Source organism: Esox lucius, chromosome 4 (genome assembly GCF_011004845.1).
Source record: "Esox lucius isolate fEsoLuc1 chromosome 4, fEsoLuc1.pri, whole genome shotgun sequence".
In the NCBI taxonomy this organism is placed as follows: Eukaryota; Metazoa; Chordata; class Actinopteri; order Esociformes; family Esocidae; genus Esox; species Esox lucius.
In genome coordinates, this window is record NC_047572.1 from 18,236,818 (window position 1) to 18,256,846 (window position 20,029).

Here is a 20,029-nt window from a genome sequence, read left to right on the forward strand (position 1 = left end):
TTAATTGAATAACTCGTTTATATTAGTTCCATTAGGCCCACTTAAAGACAAAAAGAAAGCACAAGGGATACAGAATTAAGATTTATTGTATAACCCAAAACAATATCTTCAAAATAAATAAAGAAATAACCATTCCTCAAAGAAAGTTAAAATGAGTTTGTTGTTTAGTCCTGAGCAAATGTTTTTAACCTCAGTGAATGTAGTAAGATTTGTTGTAAGAAAATGGTATTGATCTGCAGAAATGTAATGGTTTCATTCATCAAAGTACAGTAATGATAAAAACAATTGCATTGACATGAATTCAGACAAATGGCAATCCACCTGCACCTATCTTCCCTGTTTTTTTTAAATCAATTCCAGATGCATTCTGGGCTTTTTGTCTAGAATGTTCTGCTATGACAACACCACTTGTAGCCTCTTCTTCACATTCCCAGGAAATCGACAAAACGCTTTATGATGATGAGGGACACCTGGAGAACATTAATAAATCAGTTAGTACTGTACAAGTTAAACACATTGTGTATGTGCTGCCTAATATTTGTATCCATTCAATCCCCTCTGCTGATGCCTTTGAAAACAGCTGGTTGCTTCACCTCCCTCTACTCATTTATCTTCTATCAATTTTAACATAGAAAGCCCCCTGTTCCCTTGTGTATTGCACAATGCAGCAGTCTTCCCCTTCATCCTGATAACATTACTAATTTCTAATAAATGTACCTTTTCCTTATATAACCCACAAACAAAAATAAGACGGTAGGATGTCTCCTGAACCCTGAGGTTTTGCCACATCCCCTGGACATTGGCGGGGTACAGTATTTACCTAAAAGCAGGGGTCCTTTTCTGCCCTCTCCCACTGTGGAGGAAGATGGCAGCTGCTGGAGTCTTCTCGATACCGTAACGTTTTCAGAAAGGTCACTGGAGGCAGAGCCATTGATTCCAACACCATAGCCAGTCACTCCAATCAGAGCACGGTCACCTAGGAGACCAGAAGTGAGGCATTATGATGACAAGCCTGTCTAACCCTGGCACAGGAGTTAATCCGCCCTTACACCCTAATCCCTATTTAGTGCACTTGTTTCAACTAGGGCGGATGACACATGCCTCCACCTTTTACTTAATCAAAGGCTGATGATAACATATGTATTCACCACTGAATAAAACAACTGTCTTGGTTAGTCAAAACATAACATGTTTAAGATAACATAATACATAATATAATCGCCAGCACTTAAACCAGTCTTGTCACTTATCGACTAAAACAAGTGAGAAAAACAGTAGTTTCGGTGTAACCTGGGTAGGGTCCTCTACCCGTCCTCACATGGCAGGTCAGGTCCATGGGAGTGAATGACCGCTTCATGGGCGTGTCTGACTAGAAAAACATAGAGCTGCTTTAAAGTCACATGTGAAAGAAAAGGTATACTTTATTGTAGGGAACACTGAAAGGTAAATGGGGGTAATATGTAACCTATAGTAACTCATCTAAAAATGAAAATAATCACCTAACCATCAAAATACACCTAGGGTTAGAAGTATGGTTATACCTAGGTTTAGGTTAGAGTGAGGTTATGGTTAAGGTTAGGGATTTGGGGTCTCAGGTGTTGGTCAAAGGAGGTCATTTTAAGAGTTTGGTGCTTTCGCTGCTATTGAATGTAATGATGTCTTAAAAAATAGAGTTGTGTACATAGAGATTTGCCATATCAACCGACATATAGCAATAAAATACAGTGATTTGTCATGCTTTTATAATCGTGCAACTGTTTAACTATTTTTGATAATTCATACTTTATGTTCCAGTGTTAGTTGGCTCAAATGATCATTGACTTTACCTGAGTGTTATCACAGAATGCAAGGTAATCTTGTAGGTGGTTCTCAAATAGGTAACTTCGTCTTTGTGAGAAACCATTCAGTCTTATCAGAGGAGTCATTTTCTCTCTCTGTTCTTATGTCAACACTGCTGAGGTAATTGATCTTCCAGGATAATGACCAATATGGTTTGTTTATCTACTCTACACTTTCCATAATATGTTATATATGATTTCTGTAACCACTAATTGCAAAGAGCATTCTGACCCAAAAGTTATGAACAGTGAACAGTATCAAGTAATTCTTGTCTGCTTGCTATGGTGTTTATGTCTGTTCCTGTCTTAGTCAATGAAGTATCTCTTTCCCTGGAAGCTGACCTAATACTTATTACTGACCTCCCTTTTACCCTTCCAGGTTTAAGGTTAGGTTTAAGAGTTACAGGCTAGGGTTTGAAGTAGGGTTTAGGTTAAATAGGAGTGTGTATGTGGGTCTGTGTGTGTTTGTTGTACCCGCAGAGTGTATGTAGTGTTGGGACGAGACAGGGACTCCAACACTAGAGTGGGCTCTCTGAAAGGTGGAGGGATGGAGAAGGCTACGGTACCAGGTCCACCCATGCTTGCATGCAAAATCCTCCCCCTGTGCTGTGAGACACACAGAGGTCAAAGTTCACTAGATTGTATCCAGTAACTACACAACCATCCTGTTGTTGGCTGCAGAGCCTTTATATCTGGCTACAGAGCCTTTTAATGCCGTTTTGTAAAAGCACTTTGTGACAGCTGCTGATGTAAAAAGGGCTTTATTAAAATAGATTTGATTGATTGATTGATCAGCACACACCTTCTGTTTGCACTGGAGAAATGTTTGCAAGGTCAGTCAAGCCAAGCCAACAATAATTTGCTTTCTACGTGTAAGCAAATGCCCAAAGCTGAAAGGGGAAACAATGTGGTAACTAAAGAACACGGTTTTGTTTTAACTAATTCTAATTCTAAGGGTAAGACATTCAGTCGCCTGTGGTCTATACGTGTTTGGCTTCAGAACCACTGTAGATCAGGATTTCCCTTTGTTGATAACCAGCACTTACTAAACGTAAAGGATATAATCCAAAAGAAATAGGCGCACATCTGCTTTCATCCAGTATCAGTGATGGTTTGTTGCTAGCTCACCCCAGGCAAATAAATGCAAGGTAACCCCAATTAAGTTAGGTCGTTAAATTCTTTGCGCTAATCAAACTAACATTTAATGTTCTTGCACATGTTCCATTAGTATGTGTTAAAATAGCCATGACATGTTTAAGTGGGCCTAATGGGTCTAATATAAATGAGTTTGATTAATTATTTGTGTACCAGCATACAGTACAGTCAACCATGTTTAAAAATTCCTACTGAGTTTAAAACTTGTAGATGTTTTGGGTTGGACTACATTCAATTCTGGGCTTCTGATATAAAACCAGACATTTAAATTTTCTCTGAGAAGTTTTCTTAAAACATTCTGGACTCAGAGCTGGCTTTGGATGGTTAGAATGTGTACAGAAACACCTTTCTATCTCTCTGTTAAAGTGTGTCTCCAAAGGCTTGAATTGGGAAAAAAATACTTTAGTGAACATTATGACATTCAGGCAAAAATAATTCACTATAATTGGATTTTATTTAGAACTGACGGATTTACATAACTAACCTTAGTGTATATTGACAATACAATATCAGTTCTGCTGGTACCTGCATGTATTGGGGTGCTGCTGTGGAAACAGAGGGCTCCAGCTTTGACTGGTCTGCATGTAGGAGAGGGAGGAGCCTGTTGTTCTGTTGTGAACTGAGAAAAGGGGAAGATTTTCCTTCAGTCACTGTGGTCCTATAGTACTAACGAGGAAAATAAAAGCCCTACCATGTTATGGTTAACAATAGTTTGGAACAAATCTGCATTATTTGACCTAAACATTTACATTCTACCATAAACATGTCCAAACAATGTATTTGGTTTGCATATACATATTATGATTTGCCAATAAACAAAGGCTTTAGTTTAACATAACATTCAAATGCATATGTGCATATGTGCATCTGAGCATATCTGTTCTTGAGGAAGGGAACAACATACAATACTGCATGGGTTTTGAAATCATAAAGTGCCTTCCCGGGACTTTTTATTATAAGGCAGTGTCTTATTGGTAAGCACTCAAAGGCACAATGTGCAGTTAGATGGGTACTGCCAGGTTTTTGTACTTGTAGATTAATTACTTGGTCTAATTTGCTACAAAAAGATGTGAAGTATTTGAATATTTTGGAAAACATGAAAAAAGAACAGGTGATTTATAATGTCAGAACCGATTCAATGACCAAAACAAGCTACATTAGCGGTTTTGCAGATACAGCAGAATCCGCCTTTTAACTACCCTAACAAAAAAACGTCTCCATTGTTTGAATACAACGTCTCTGGTGCCAAGCCAAAATAACAAGACAAGAGCTCATACCAGCCGTCATCTGATTTTACACGATTATACTCAAACAAGAACAAAGCCAACATGACCCATGATGAGTTAAAACTACAAGAGCTTGGACCAGCCAATGGCAATGGACACATTTATCTACTGGTTCTACTCTATGACATGGGGCATGGTCCTAAACAATTCTAGCTTTTGTTGCCTTAATTCACAAAGCCTTCATTCAATCGAGTTACCGAGGCTAAATAGCCAGAATAGTCAGTAGTATTGGCAAAGAGACGTTGACTATAGCACATTCTAACATTCTACATGAAAGAGGCATGAATCCCTTTGCTCTGTGTGAAGAACAGGTCAAGGGAAGAGGACATCCAGTGAGCCCACAATTATCTTGGCCTTTTTAAGGTGTGATTGTACAATGGTGGCGCTAGATGACTGTAATGTAATAAGGGGCACGTAATGCACAGTCGATATCTCACAGTCTGGTTCCTCTGACGACCTGGTGGCAGGGGACGTTGGGACTGTGGCTCTGATTTTGACTGAGACAGCTTTGGGCCCTGCCTCTGGTCCTGGTGGTTCTGTAGGTGGAGCTGGGTCTGGAGCAGCCAGTGAGCCTGGGCAGGGGAATGCTCCGCTGGGCTGGGCATGGGGCTCTGTTGGAGGGTGTATTAGATGCTGCCCTGGATTGGGTCACCCTGGGGGCTGGACCTCTGCCATTCCACAATGTGTTAGGCCTGTCTTCCAGATCAGAACTACAGAGAGGTCAACAAAGTAGTGATATTAATGGAATTATTAAAGCAATTTAAAGTGTATCAACTGCTTTTCCATCTAATTTATATTATGGCTGGGATTCATATTTGTTCTCATCTCAGAACTAAACCAAAAGGCTACATCCCAAATCGAGCCTTGTTCTTTTGTACTGCACTCTGTGTAGTATCAGAATAGTGTTTAGTCTGGGATTCAGACAGACTTACTTAGACTTCTCTGTACATCCTTGTTGTCTTTGCTGAAGAGGCTTAGCTTGGATTGTCATAACACCATTTAAATTAAAGGCATTAGGTACCTGAGAGGCCTAGAAAAGAGTAAACAAATATCACTTAAGCCCTGTTTAAATAGGACCACGGCTCTTCCTGCATAATAATACTGAGATACATTTTAATTCATTAGGATGCTGTTGTTGCAAAAAAGTGAAAGCAGCTTCTTTTGGAGACACGTTGGCAGCAGCTGATCTGTTTTGGTGGGGGGCAGACCTGTGTACTGGGGCAGACCTGTGTACTGGGGCAGACCTGTGTACTGGGGCAGACCTGTGTACTGGGGCAGACCTGTGTACTGGGGCAGACCTGTGTACTGGGGCAGACCTGTGTACTGGGGCAGACCTGTGTACTGGGGCAGACCTGTGTACTTGGGCATACCTGTATACTTGGGCAACCGTTGGACACAAGCAACAGGCTGCGTGTGTTGGAGCTTCTGGAGAGAGGGACACTCTGCCATTTACTGTTGACATGAGAAGGATCACTCAGGACGCTGCCAAGAGCCTCCAACGTAGCTCTGTGACCAGATCCATCTGTGACAAACAAAACACTGCTCTCAAAACTAGGATCCAGAATTTCTTCAGGCCACATAATTAGGTACGTAACATAGCATGAGAAGCATTAGTAATAATAGACACGTCGTTACAGAATTGGAACCTTTACTATGAATCTGTCCCTGACAGATAATACTGGCCACTTCTGCTGTGTGTAATAGGCATTTCATCATTGGTATTCGTGTATGTACACAGTTTTATGGTAGCTGTGTAGTACAGTAGTTTGTAGATAGACGGACCAGAGGTCTGTTTCTGCCAGTGTTTCTGAAGGAGCTCCCCAAGGGAGAGCACCACCCCCCTCCACACATCATCAAAGGCCTCGTCTGCCACGGCGTCCCTGATGCAGGCATGGGCAGACACAGGAGGAACCCCAGGTGTCCCTGCTGCCCCTGCCCCAACAGACCTCCTGGCTCCTCTCTGGTCCGCCCACTCGTCCTCCCTGGGGGGGGGGACAACGCAGATATCACCTATGTTTCACTTTTTTTACCTGTTGTTAGAATGCTTGGACTTAAATACAGACCCGTTTCATAGGCCTCAAGAGTCAGACTTTGTGACTTGAGACTTTACAAGAGACATTGCATACTACTCCCACACACTCTTGAATTTTTTTTTATGCTGACTGACAAAATAAAGCTAAAATGCTTTACAGGTCTTTGGCATCATAGGCTAGATATTCCTCTATCTTTCCCTCTTCTTCGTAGACCTCTTCTTGTTGAAGGGAGGAGTGTTTACACAGAGGGCTGGTGGGAGTGCGGGCCTCCTGTAAACTGGATGGAGTTGGGCAAAGACCACAGCCTTCAACACATAACCTGCAGGAGTGAGGGAGAATATGATTGTACCTGCTTCAGACAGTTGTTTGATATGTTACCTGTAATGGGCAATGTTTCTGTGACCCCATTTGAAACAGTCCAGTTACTGTATCACAATTAATCAGTTTAGCTGCTGCCCTGTGCCCTCTGCAATAAGGGTTTGCAATAAGTGCTTTAGAAAAGTGCTGATGTATGACTGCTGAGAAGATCTCTATAATTGTATTACAAAAATGATATATTTCTGTAAAGTGGCAAGCTAACACTGATATTAATCATTGTAGAACATGCATCATTACTGACTTAATTGGCAAGTAGCAAGTCACCCAAAATAATTGTTGAGATCTACCCAACAACAATTCTTTATCATACCCTTAAGATCTATTTATGAGATTTATGGTTGTATACAAATATTTTACAGCAAAGGTGATTCAACTGTGGGATAAAATCCTCATTATTTAATTTTGTCTCAATGTAATCAAGGTATGATGTAATTGTCATTTTGTAATACAAGCAACTTCTTATGGGGCCAAGAAAATAGTAAAAGGAGATTATACTTTAATCTTGTGGCTCAGTGAAATGGCAAAGACTGCTCCAAACTATGTATGAACAGCTGGGTATAATCTAGAGACAAGCTTGTTTGTTTTTTAATTGGATGGATATCCTTCTCTAGATGGACTTGAATTATGCAGGAGGACATGACAACAACAGTAATTAAGTATTCTAGACAGCGCAGGTGAGCGCTGGCATGCCAGCCAGAACAGGTTTCTGGTGGTTACCACCCTGTTCCACCCCTTGATATTAATGTATTAACGTATACAAATAGACCAGTTGTCCACACGTAAATAACGACAATACATCAGTCGCATTTGACTTTGAAATAAGGCTCCCAGGTGAAGCAGTGGTCAAACACTTTCCTTTAAAGTGTTAAGAGTTCTACCATGTTTTCCGTTATAGATTCTGATGGCTATGTGTATTACATGCTGTGTGTACACTCCAGGTATTTCACACAGGCCAATAGTCTGGCTTGAGCCCTGTTTAAATCCAAAATAAACAAGTTATAAAGTTGTAAACTGTAGGTGTGTTTAAGGTAAACTGTCCTTAGGAACTGATTAGTGAATAAACTGTTAGTATTGCCTGGAGACAGACAGCTTCGATGTTTTCCAAGAACCCCTAAAGGTTTCCCTCTATGCCTTCTGTCTGCCTTAGCTGGCCCCCTGCCATAGAGTGACACACTACACCTGAACACACACCTCCATACGTCCCGACACACCTCAACGAACAACCATAGTGCCAGTTTCATAGACGGGAGACAAGCTGAAGGACCGTACACTACAGGGTCATGTTGTGGGGCTACGGCATACTTGAGTGAGCTGGCCGGGTCTTGTTCTCCAGAGCTCTCTCTCTTGTTCACACACTGGGCCGACGCTTCACTCCCTCTCCCGCTGCTGGTCACCGCCCCGCTGAGGACAAACTGAAACCCCTCCTGAATGGGTGACTCCAGCTGATTACCCAGAATTCTATGAAGGAAAGACAAACATTTGAAAGTAAGTGAACCTAAGAAAGTGGCACGATGGTTCTGTTCCATGCTTTGACATGAATTACTCCGTCCTAAATGGCACCCTATATCCTATGCCTTACACTACTATTTGACCAGGGCCCGTAGGGTTGACATCGGGACACAGCGTGGCGGTTGGTGTACCTGAGGTGTGGGGAGTGTCTGTTCCACTCTCGACACTCCTTCTGCAGTCCCAGGGAGCTGCCGCTCAGCCTGCCTTCGTACAGTAGCTCATCCACATCGCTGAACAGCTGATGCACGTGCTGGGTGTTCACTCTGTCAAACTCCTGGACACACCACAGCAGACACACACAAACCCGTCATGACTTCTCTAGACAAGCTGTGCCATGTTCTGCTGTATTTGTGCATGCACATAAAAATGTCTCAGTTAATGAGCATTTCCACCACCAAGGATACTGGCTTGGTCGGATATGAGATGATGTGTGAATATAGACACCTTTAATGTAACCCCCCTTAAGCTGGTTATCTGATTCATCCCGGTTTTGAGTGGACATTCTCTAGCGGATGCTACTGGCATTACGCCAACACCTACAGTGGGGGGAACATTACTGCCGATTTTGCAGGTTTGTAATTCTGTAAATTTTATCATAGGTACTCTTCAACTGTGAGAGACAGAATCTAAAACAAAAATCCAGAAAATCACATTGTATGATTTTTAAGTAATTAATTTGCATTTTATTGCATGACATAAGTATTTGATAAATCAGAAAAGCAGAATTTAATATTTGGTACAGAAACCTTTGTTTGCAATTACAGAGATCATATGTTTCCTGTAGTTCTTGACCAGGTTTGCACACACTGCAGCAGGGATTTTGGCCCACTCCTCCATACAGACCTTCTCCAGATCCTTCAGGTTTCGGGGCTGTCGCTGGGCAATACAGACTTTCAGCTCCCTCCAAAGATTTTCTATTGGGTTCAGGTCTGGAGACTGGCTAGGCCACTCCAGGACCTTGATATGCTTCTTACGGAGCCACTCCTTAGTTGCCCTGGCTTTGTGTTTCGGGTTGTTGTCATGCTGGAAGACCCAGCCACGACCCATCTTCAATGCTCTTACTGAGGGAAGGAGGTTGTTGGACAAGATTTCGAGATACATGGCCCCATCCTGTCCCCTTTGCAGAAAAGCATCCCCAAAGAAAGATGTTTCCACCTCCATGCTTCACGGTTGGGATGGTGTTGTTGGTGTTGTACTCATCCTTCTTCTTCCTCCAAACACGGCGAGTGGAGTTTAGACCAAAAAGCTCTATTTTTGTCTAATCAGACCACATGCCCGTTCCCATTCCTCCTCTGGATCATCCAGATGGTCATTGGCAAACTTCAGACGGGCCTGGACATGCGCTGGCTTGAGCAGGGGGACCTTGCATGCACTGCAGGATTTTAATCCATGATGGTGTAGTGTGTTACTAATGGTTTTCTTGGAGACTGTGGTCCCAGCTCTCTTCAGGTCGTTGACCAGGTCCTGCCGTGTAGTTCTGGGCTGATCCCTCACCTTCCTCATGATCATTGATGCCCCACGAGGTGAGATCTTGCAGACCGAGAGCCCCAGACCGAGGGAGATTGACTGTCATCTTGAACTTCTTCCATTTTCTAATAATTGCGCCAACAGTTGTTGCCTTCTCACCAAGCTGCTAGCCTATTGTCCTGTAGCACATCCCAGCCTTGTGCAAGTCTACAATTTTATCCCTGATGTCCTTACACAGCTCTCTGGTCTTGGCCATTGTGGAGAGGTTGGAGTCTGTTTGATTGAGCGTGTGGACAGGTGTCTTTTATACTGGTAACGAGTTCAAACAGGTGCAGTTAATACAGGTAATGAGTGGAGAACAGGAGGGCTTCTTAAAGAAAAACTAACAGGTCTGTGAGAGCCGGAATTCTTACTGGTTGGTAGGTGATCAAATACTTATGTCATGCAATTAAATGCAAAATAATTATATAAAAATCATACAATGTGATTTTTGTTTTAGATTCCGCCTCTCACAGTTGAAGTGTACCTATGATAAAAATGACAGACCTCTACATGCTTTGTAAGTAGGAAAACCTGTAAAATCGGCAGTGTATCAAATACTTGTTCTCCCCACTGTAAAATAAATTTTTATGTTCACAGTCATTTGATTATCTGCAACACATTTATTTTCTGTGTCTATGTGTGTGTTTTCTGTCATACATCATATCTCCAAGAGTAGAGGGAGCTCTGTTCAGTAGAGTAGCCTGTAGCACAGCTCTGAGTCTCAGACCAGGAGGTTAGACGACTCTCAGGAGACATTCCACCACAGGAAGACTGGGACACAGAGGACTCACTGAAGGAACAGAAGCAGAGATGACATACACAGGCTTCAGCCCAAATGGAACAACACTATATAGCCAAAAGTATGTGGACACCATCGCCATCACCATCACACCTACACTCACCTAAAGGATTATTAGGAACACCATACTAATACTGTGTTTGACCCCCTTTCGCCTTCAGAACTGCCATAATTCTACATGGCATTGATTCAACAAGGTGCTGAAAGCATTCTTTAGAAATGTTGGCCCATATGGATAGGATAGCATCTTGCAGTTGATGGAGATTTGTGGGAGGCACATCCAGGGCATGAAGCTCCCGTTCCACCACATCCCAAAGATGCTCTATTGGGTTGAGATCTGGTGACTGTGGGGGCCATTTCAGTACAGTGAACTCATTGTCATGTTCAAGAAACCAATTTGAAATGATTCGAGCTTTGTGACATGGTGCATTATCCTGCTGGAATTAGCCATCAGAGGATGGGTACATGGTGGTCATAAAGGGATGGACATGGTCAGAAACAATGCTCAGGTAGGCCGTGGCATTTAAACGATGCCCAATTGGCACTAAGGGGCCTAAAGTGTGCCAAGAAAACATCCCCCACACCATAACACCACCACCACCAGCCTGCACAGTGGTAACAAGGCATGATGGATCCATGTTCTCATTGTGTTTACGCCAAATTCTGACTCTACTATCTGAATGTCTCAACAGAAATCGAGACTCATCAGACCAGGCAACATTCTTCCAGTCTTCAACTGTCCAATTTTGGTGAGCTCGTGCAAATTGTAGCCTCTTTTTCCAATTTTAGTGGAGATGAGTGGTACCCGGTGGGGTCTTCTGCTATTGTAGCCCATCCACCTCAATGTTGTGCGTGTTATGGCTTCACAAATGCTTTGCTACATACCTTGGTTGTAACAAGTGGTTATTTCAGTCAAAGTTGCTCTTCTATCAGCTTGAATCAGTCGGCCCATTCTCCTCTGACCTCTAGTCACCATTTCCAAATCACCATTTCGTGATGCTCCCAACGCAAAGTTATTGTGCTGATGTTGCTTCCAGAGGCAGTTCAGAACTCTGTGATGAGTGATGCAACAGATTTGTATGCACTACACACTTCAGCACTTTAAGTTCGCATGGTCTACCACTTCATGGCTGGGATGTTGTTGCTCCATGGGATGTTGTTGCTCCATTTTGAGGTACACTTCCCCTATTACTACAGTATGTAAAGCCTTTTTGGTGTCCAGAAAAGAACTATAGAAGTTCAATAAATCAATAGTAGAATAATTATTGTCATTAAGTATTATGTATAGCTACAGTCTATTTAAACCTACCTTTGAATTTTTTTTTTAACTATTTATCTCATTGAAAAAAAAGTAATTGGCTTATATGATTGATTTTAGGTACAGTACCTTAACTGACTTGCGATTTGTCCTCCTTGAGAACCTTGTGTAAAGAGGAAAGGGATTGAGAAAATGCTCCTTTCTCTGACCAGATTTTTCCTAAAACAAATGAAAATATGGCAGCGTTAACATTAATACCACAACTAATTGATAATCCGGTGTACAATATACATACTATAGCACACAGTCACATCTGATATGTCAGTGTGACTGTCAAAGAGGCATCCCATTAAAGGGACCCCAGCACCATTAGATACTGTTGGTCAAAAACCCTGACCCGGCCCCTACCGTGGCAACTCAGCCAGCTTTCTCCCACTGACAGCCCCCCCAATCCACCTGCTGGTTCATACAGAAATAATTCCAACTGACCGAGACACAAGAACAAATACGACAATAGTAACAGGCCTGGATGAATTAGGCTTTGTTTTCATCTTTTGTTGTATGTGTGAAATAAAAATGGTTATATAGTTAGCGATATTTGAATCAAAGCATTTTAATGAAGAGTTTATATTCACAACCACGTTTCCTGCACATTCGGTCCCTGGATTTCCATTTAAATCTATCTTGTAAACAATGTAATCTAAGATGAGAACAGCATGCATAACGGGTGATTGTACGCTGTCCAATTCTGATAATACAATGTCTGCTGAGCGTGAGATGGAATCCTGTAAAATGTGTCTGTACACAACGGCAATAGAAACAGCATGTTCCACTACAAAGAGTGAACATCTGCCATTTTACTATGTCATAGAGCAATGAACCGTTACATCTCTGGAAAAACAAGCAGCAAAACACCATGTAAACCAATTAAATTATAATTAAACAACATAAACAGCGGAATGGGCTAGGGATGAGTGGGAGGGAAGGAATGTCAAAATGACATATCTTTCATAATGAATCTGGACCCCTGCTGTGATCCCCTGGTCTACAGTAATCCGTGTGGAGCGGGCGGAGCAGCAAGTGGAGGCCTGAGCTAGACAGGACCCCCCCAGACTGAAGGAGGCACCCTGGGGAACAGCAGCAGCAGGCTCTCTCCCTCCCTAGATGGGCCTGCAGCCGAAGCGCCAGGGGTGGTCTACTGCATTCTCTGACCTGGCAGTCCACTCCCTGCTCTCAGCCCCGCTCATACTCATCCATCTCCAGCCCACGGTTACTCTCCTGCCTTTTCTACTCCCTGGCTGCTACAATAAAGCTCAAAGCAGACCTCAGGGTACTGCTGGCTTCTCACAGGGTGACGGCCTCCTCATCTCTCCCTCTCACCCCCTCGCTCCAACGCCCCCTCATCTTATTGACTATATGGCTCTGATACCCTCGTAGGCAGTGATGATGGTTGAGACTCTGCTCCGTCTAGGCATTGAATCCTCCCCCCCTCCCTCTCCTCCCCTCCCTCTCCTCGCCTCCCTCTCCTCCCCCCTCCCTCTCCTCTCCCTTACCGTTCTTCTTCTCCTCTGTCCTCCTGTCTACGTCTATTGTTCTGCTGGGGACAAACACCTTAGTTATTTTTTTTGGCGTTTTAGAAATGTAGGCGACATTCTTATCCAAACTGGAGGTGGTTTCTGTTCTCCCCATTTGGAGGCAGGTGTTTATCGTTGCCTCCAATTGGGGATCCTCTTTAAGTCCTTGTCCACACCCGGTGTGGGGTACTGCTTGTGCATGCTGCTCAACATCATTCGGTTGCTGTTTTGTTTTTCCCTCTTCACCATATTAAAACATGGATTTCTACAACTCTGTCTCTGCACCTGTGTCCAGCCTCTACAACAGTGACATGTATATACAGTACTATTTAAAGGTCTGGACGCACCTACTGATTGAAAGGTATTCCTTACATTTTTGTTTTCCACATTGGAGACAAAATATATTAATGTATTTTGATTAACACTTTTTTTGTGTGCTTATTTTAAAGTTTTGATGTCTTCATTATTATTCTACAATGTGGAAAATTGTAAAGCTAAAGGAAGACACTTGAATGAATAGGTATGTCCAAAGGTTTGACTGGCACTGTGTATATATAGGTATAAAATCTCCAGTGTCAATTAATGAATGAAAAAGTAATTAGTCAGAGATGGATACTGTACAGGTGGCCTTACGCAGTTGTTGTAGCAGGTCAAAGAGCAGGGCAGTCAGCCCAGCCAGTTCACATTTCCATCAAAGAGCAAACACCAACCACCCCAGCACCAGCCAGCCAACTCAGGCTCATCAAACATTCAGCAGCAGAATGGTCGCCGGCAGGCCAAACTAATTGAAATAGAGTAATTCTCTCCCAGGCCTTTGTGACAACATTACAACAGTGATTTCATGGTAGGCCTTGAATAACCTGCCCTGTGAGCATTCTGCAGCTTCATATCTAGTTTTTTGTCAATTTCAATTGCCTCTGATGTCATTTAGAAAAAGCCTTTCCCAGTCTAATGAGTTGTATTGTGGAACCTTTATTGTGTGAACACTGGACAGTTTGACTCTGTAATAGTGTACTCTTTCCACCAGAGGTCACTAAAATATAATTTACTCAACTCTTGGAGCTTAATGTAACCGCGCTATTATTACAGTTGGCTATTGCAGACATACTATTTATATTAAATCCATGGTCATGCAATGACCACAACTGAATTATTTAATACAAAAGAAAGCTCTGTATTACATTTCCTTTCAAAGGTCATTAAGTAGTTAAAATAGCAGTCTGTCATGTCATTACCAGTGAGTGTTTAGGCTGTAACTAAATCGTAGTAGATGGAGCCATTAGATACATTTGTGCCAAAGGAAAGACTACACCTTGATTCTTTGACATCCGCCTGATATTAATAAGTCATATCAAGATGCCATTTAGGGAGAAAATCAATTAATTATTGAGTGCTCTTGTTTTAGCCTTGGTTGGTGGGATACTAATGTGGAATGTTCATCTCTCTATCTCTCTCTCTTTTTTCTTTCCTTCTCCAAAAATGTCCAAAATGTGTATAAGTGAAAGACAACTACATGTGTAACTCAACAATTAAATAAGATTATGATTTGCTTGGATAGAGCATTTTCCGTTTACCATGTTCATAGTATACTGAACGTTTCCTAAACCTCCATATAGGCGGGCTGTTTTTTGAACCCAATAACAACTTTCATCAACTTTTACACTGAACAACAAATATACATGTTTCAAGGTAGAAGCTGCCTAGCAGCAATAGTTCAAGAAAGCAAATATATTTGAATCATGCACAACTCCTGGTAATGATTAATACAATTTAATTTCTTACTGTTGCCTGTCATCCTTCTTTTGTATCGGTTGCAGCCTGCTGGTGCTCGGTCTCCATCGATATGTCTGATCTACCTCAAGCAACCATTTCTCGGAGTTAGAGATATTACTTTTAAATAACAGTTCATGCGTTATGGAGCATGAAGATCCGGTTCTCTGCGTTGACGATGTCTGGACCGTCATGAAGAGGTCTCAATTTAATCTAGTCCGGAATTTCAACTGATGTCAGTTTGGCAATCAGAGACGCGCAACCCTAAAATGTCAAATGGCACGGGACCTATTGACGCGCCAGGTATATAGGCTATCCGGGACCGGTAAACTAGGCTACTTACAAATGGAATACGAGAAGAGCGTTTAGGCTATTTTCCAGGCTGATATGAAAACTGTCAATACTTAAATTAGTTACTTTTTAAAACTTTCTTATTTTCAGACTAGAAAGATTAATTAAAAATGTATGTCTACGCAAAAAATGTGTCTCAAATATGTATTGACGTTTTCCATTTACAGAGAACAACTATCATGCCAACTAAATAAGGCTATTTAAGCATAAAGTCTTAATAGACTTAAGAATAAATTCTAGGAACGACAGCAGCCTGTCATCCGTACCGGGCAGCGCGTGTATGCCAGCCAGCTGCTAGCAGGTGGTTGCTACGCCAAACAAATTTGGGGAATCTGATTGGGCCCATGAATGGCGACTGTACTTTTAGATTCACCACCATCTGCAGTAGTAGAAGACCCATCATCCACAGGCAGAGGTTTTTCTCCATCAGATTGAGAGGACAATTCTGTTACAAACAGAATTATTCTGCCTCAACTGGAAGCAAAAATACCTAGGTTTATTTTGTTGGCTGTGTTCTGGCCTTGTTTGATTCATTCAATGTTCATATGCTTATGTTCTACTAACAATTACATAAGGATTTAACATATCAGTCAACACATCATCTATGAAGTTTGTGTTTAGTTTCCTTTGTCCATTTTTACAATGAATATGTGCATGCATTAGATTTATTAATGAAATAATGTGTTCAGTTTATTTTATTTAGTACTCATTACATTTGTTTTTAAAAAAAACATAACTAACCTATTCCTGAATGGTTTGGTAAGGTCACTATTCTGCTTTAATAAATACAGTGGATATAAGAAGTCCACACACCCCTGTTAAGCAACAGTTATATTCAGTATCAGAAATTCTAACTGAAACACATTCACTGAAATATAATATTTGCTTGATTAAAGTAACTGTTTATTTGTCCATGTGCTAACATTATGCTAAATCAGGCTTTAGTAGGATTGAAACTCACACTTGTTCTTGTACAGGGAGGAGCACAACAACACATGGTGAATGCATACATAAGTTACTGTAGAATGTACACATTAATCTACAGTAAAAATAGATTACAAATTCTAATAGATTGTATGCCTCTGTTCAACAGGTCCCTTAACACCTGGGAAGCTGCCTGTGCCCATTCCACCCCAACTGCTGTTCTTGCTTCCAACTGCTGTTCTTGCTTCAACAGCCTCGAACAAAGCTGCCAGATACTGCAGTATTGGATAAAGATATTTTTACAATCTATGAATCTTCACACACTCATTTTCCATGTTTGCATTAGGCTACAAACTCCATTACTACTTTAAACAACCAACTGCTCCTATCAGAAGATCAGAAGAGCGTGCTGGCTGAAGGTAGGTCAGCACTTATTGTTAAGTGATATTAAAGTGAATAGTCTACTAATAGTACTCTTTTGGCTTTAATGATTTAATTGAATGTTTCATGTTTATTTTGTGCTGTGAAGGTCTGCTAGACACTAGTCGTCCACCAGTGTGCCCTGCAGTCTTTCTCCCTCCAGCACCGGCACTGCCCACAGCCTCTCTTCATGTGTCCCCCAGCTATGATCAAGCCACTGGAACTGCACTCTTCATCAGAGGATATGGATGAAGATGGAGCTGGAGGCACATGCACAAGCAAACTACAAACAGCAGAGTTCATACAGTCATAATAATAATGTAAATTATGCTTGGGCTTTTTTCTGCATAAATAGTGGTAGGCTCTTTTTGCACTTCGAAGTGAGTTGTTTTTCTAAACATCCGCCAGCACATCTACACACACACATTCACACACATACACACACATAAACATGACACATGTACATAGATGCAATTGATTTAATGTATTCTGTACTTTGCTAGAAACGTGAACTAAAGTACATTCCCTGTTGAAGTAATGTCAGGTTTTTGTATTAGTCTGGATACCTTCAACTCTGGGCAAAGTCGTATACGACTTAATTCACAGAATTATGGAATTATTCAAAAAACGTTGTTCCACAGACTGGGTTCAAACCTGCCTCAAAAAAGCAGGCAGAAAAGGTCATAAAAAGGTCAACATTTCTGTTACAGCTGTACACGACTGGCCTACGTGAGTGTGCTATGCAAAGTGACAAATAAGTGACCATGTACAGTATCTGCTGTTCATTATTTGTCATTCATAAGCACCATTAGCAGACAGAAGATCAAACTTTGTTAGCTACAAAATGTAATGGTGAAATCTCACCTTTCTATTGCAGGTAGCTCTGACCATCTTGTAGTAGGTTGAGTGACTGACTTCCACCAACTATAATTATAATTGTAGTCTGTGATCAGGTAAGGCTAGATAGCCAATCTGTAAGTAGCCAGCTTGCTAGTTTTAAAGCTAGTGCAAGCTAATTTAGTTGAGTTTTTAGGTTTTCTTTGTAGGAATACTAAACTCAAGATTAACTCCTGAATAATCTTAGCAACAACAACATTCTTATCTCTACGTCACACACAATCTAAAGTTTTCTTAGTGCTGCAAACACACCCTACCAAGCCCTATACATATTCTATGAGGACCCTATGACTATTCTATGAGGAGGCAAGCAGTTCCTGGTATGAACAAAACAAATAAACAAAAATAGAAATATGGAGACACATTTTAGTTTTTTCTTTACCATTAATCTATGTCCAATTTCAGCAGAAGAAGTATTTTTTGTGTCATTTCCTGTTTGGCCAATATTTGTTTTGAATGGAAAATCAAATAACGGAAATCAAATATCAAAGAAAGAAACTTTTTTTTATATTCAGTTTTTCATTTTGGATTACAGTGTGAACTAAAACAGGGCAGAACCAAAATAAGATAAAAGAATAAAATAAACATAGTTCGCAAAGTTCAGCCATATTGAGCCAAAAACTATATAAAGTCCTCAAACCACTAAGAGAGCTGTTGCCTAGCAAGAAGATTGTAGGAGTGTTACCTGGCCCAGTCATAGCCATTCTAGACATTTTTGCTTCAACAGTTACTTAAAGCACCTTCCCAGGGCTTCCAGATTCATATTAAATATGACCTATAATTACTTACAATATGAGTAAAATAGTTTCCTTTCCAGAAAAACAGGCCTTCAACAGTCATCACTTTCGAGTGGATGTTGAAATGTCCTCTAAGGAAAACCACGCGAATCATCATAAATTATTAAGTGAAGTGGTTATGGGTAAATGCCCCAAACAGCCTGGACTCAGGTGGAACACCCGGACATAGACGCCCTCTCCTGGTCCTCCCCAGTCCTCCAGGGTGCTTAAGGAAAAGGCTTATTAATGTGGGCTGGTATAAATAAGCAACAGAGGACCATCCCGGACAGCCGAGCCAAGCTGAGGTAGACTGGGGTTGAGGCTTCTGAAACCTGTGGGGACATGTGATGAGAGGTACAGAAAGGTCATGGGGAAATTGATATGGCCATAAGTCAGCCCTGAAGAGGGGATGATCCCCCCTGCTCTCTCCCTTTCAGGTGCTGCTGCCTGGCCTCCTTTTTACATCTTTGTTAAGCCTATTTAGGCATTAGCATGGCAAGAGCTGCTGAACTGACTCCACCCTGTTCTGGCTGACTATGATCTTTGACCTCTCTTCCTGCTCACCCGAAGAACTCTGAACTACTTTACCCACTCTGCATTGCATCAAGCGTAATTGTAAAATTATGTTTTGGGAGTGTGAATTTGAGGACCGGTTTGAGTTTTATTCTATTGAGTTAGGACATTTTTGCCAGAAACATTTGACAATGAGCTTTATCTGATTTGAGACTTTTGGTTAGAGTTATGGTTTAGGTTTAGAATTTGACTTAGAATTAGGGTCAGGGTTAAGTTAATGCAAAACAGTTAATGAGGTAACGGTTGGGTAATTCCAGAGTCTTTAAGTGTTTTTAAGAGTCTTACATTTAGGGTTAGGGGCTAATTTAAACATTAACAAATGTTTATCAATTTAGCAACAATTTATAAAGATTCCTTAACCCAATAAATAACTTTTACAGTTATCTGTAAACTTTTATATTGATTGCTAGTTAGAATCCATTTCTAGTTTGGAAAGAAATTACCTAGATAAGGAAAATCTGTTTCTAGTTTTAATATGCCTGAAAGGCCAAAGTTTAGATGCCTATGTGGTGATACAATATAAGGTGTTGTCAGATCACATTTCTATTCTACATTCCAACTGACACTTTCTTGGTAAAATGACAAGATCAGGGTTTTAACTGTGAGTGGATTTGTGTGGATGCATGCGCAGTAGACTAGCTGTGCATTGTAATGGTAGCCAAAAGGAAACTTTTTTGTAAATCTCTTGGATCCTATGCTTACTTCTCTGCTTGCAGGCTCCTTAATTATGTGGCCCTTGGCGTAGGCTACACTGCAATATCAGGATGGTTCGGCGAGGCTGAACAGACTGGGGAAATGGATTACTTCACCGTCTTCATGCAATTTACTGAGCCACATGCCACCGATAAAATAAACCCGATAATGGCTATATTCTACTGCCATTCCCATCTGGTTCGGGATCCCATCTGCCGGGGTAGCCCAGGCAAAAACTCTGGTTGGTTTAATGCAGGGCTAAGCCGCTGACTGTAGCTTACAGTAT

General features: G+C 41.4%; 1 protein-coding gene across 1 annotated transcript; it reads right to left on the reverse strand.

The window, feature by feature from the left end:
* Positions 1-68: 68 nt before the first annotated feature.
* fam149a (family with sequence similarity 149 member A) lies at positions 69-15,403 on the reverse strand. The gene is made up of 15 exons (XM_029119221.2): positions 15,122-15,403; positions 11,895-11,984; positions 10,366-10,498; positions 8,331-8,473; positions 7,993-8,148; positions 6,470-6,631; positions 6,062-6,261; positions 5,650-5,801; positions 5,212-5,309; positions 4,717-4,989; positions 3,519-3,612; positions 2,313-2,444; positions 1,291-1,369; positions 821-976; positions 69-470 (listed from the first exon to the last, which is right to left on the reverse strand). The coding sequence occupies exons 1-15, from the start codon at positions 15,301-15,303 to the stop codon at positions 394-396; spliced, it is 2,127 nt and encodes a 708-aa protein (XP_028975054.1). The 5' UTR covers positions 15,304-15,403; the 3' UTR covers positions 69-393.
* Between the last annotated feature and the right edge of the window lie 4,626 nt (positions 15,404-20,029).

Coding starts and splice junctions, on each gene's coding strand:
- fam149a (XM_029119221.2), bottom strand. CDS start 15,303: ATGACGGTCCAGACATCGTCAACGCAGAGAACCGGATCTTCATGCTCC. Junction 10,499..11,894: donor CAAATCGCAAGTCAGTTAAG/GTACTGTACCTA, acceptor CTGTTCCTTCAG/TGAGTCCTCTGTGTCCCAGT. Junction 471..820: donor AAAAGGACCCCTGCTTTTAG/GTAAATACTGTA, acceptor AATGTTCTCCAG/GTGTCCCTCATCATCATAAA.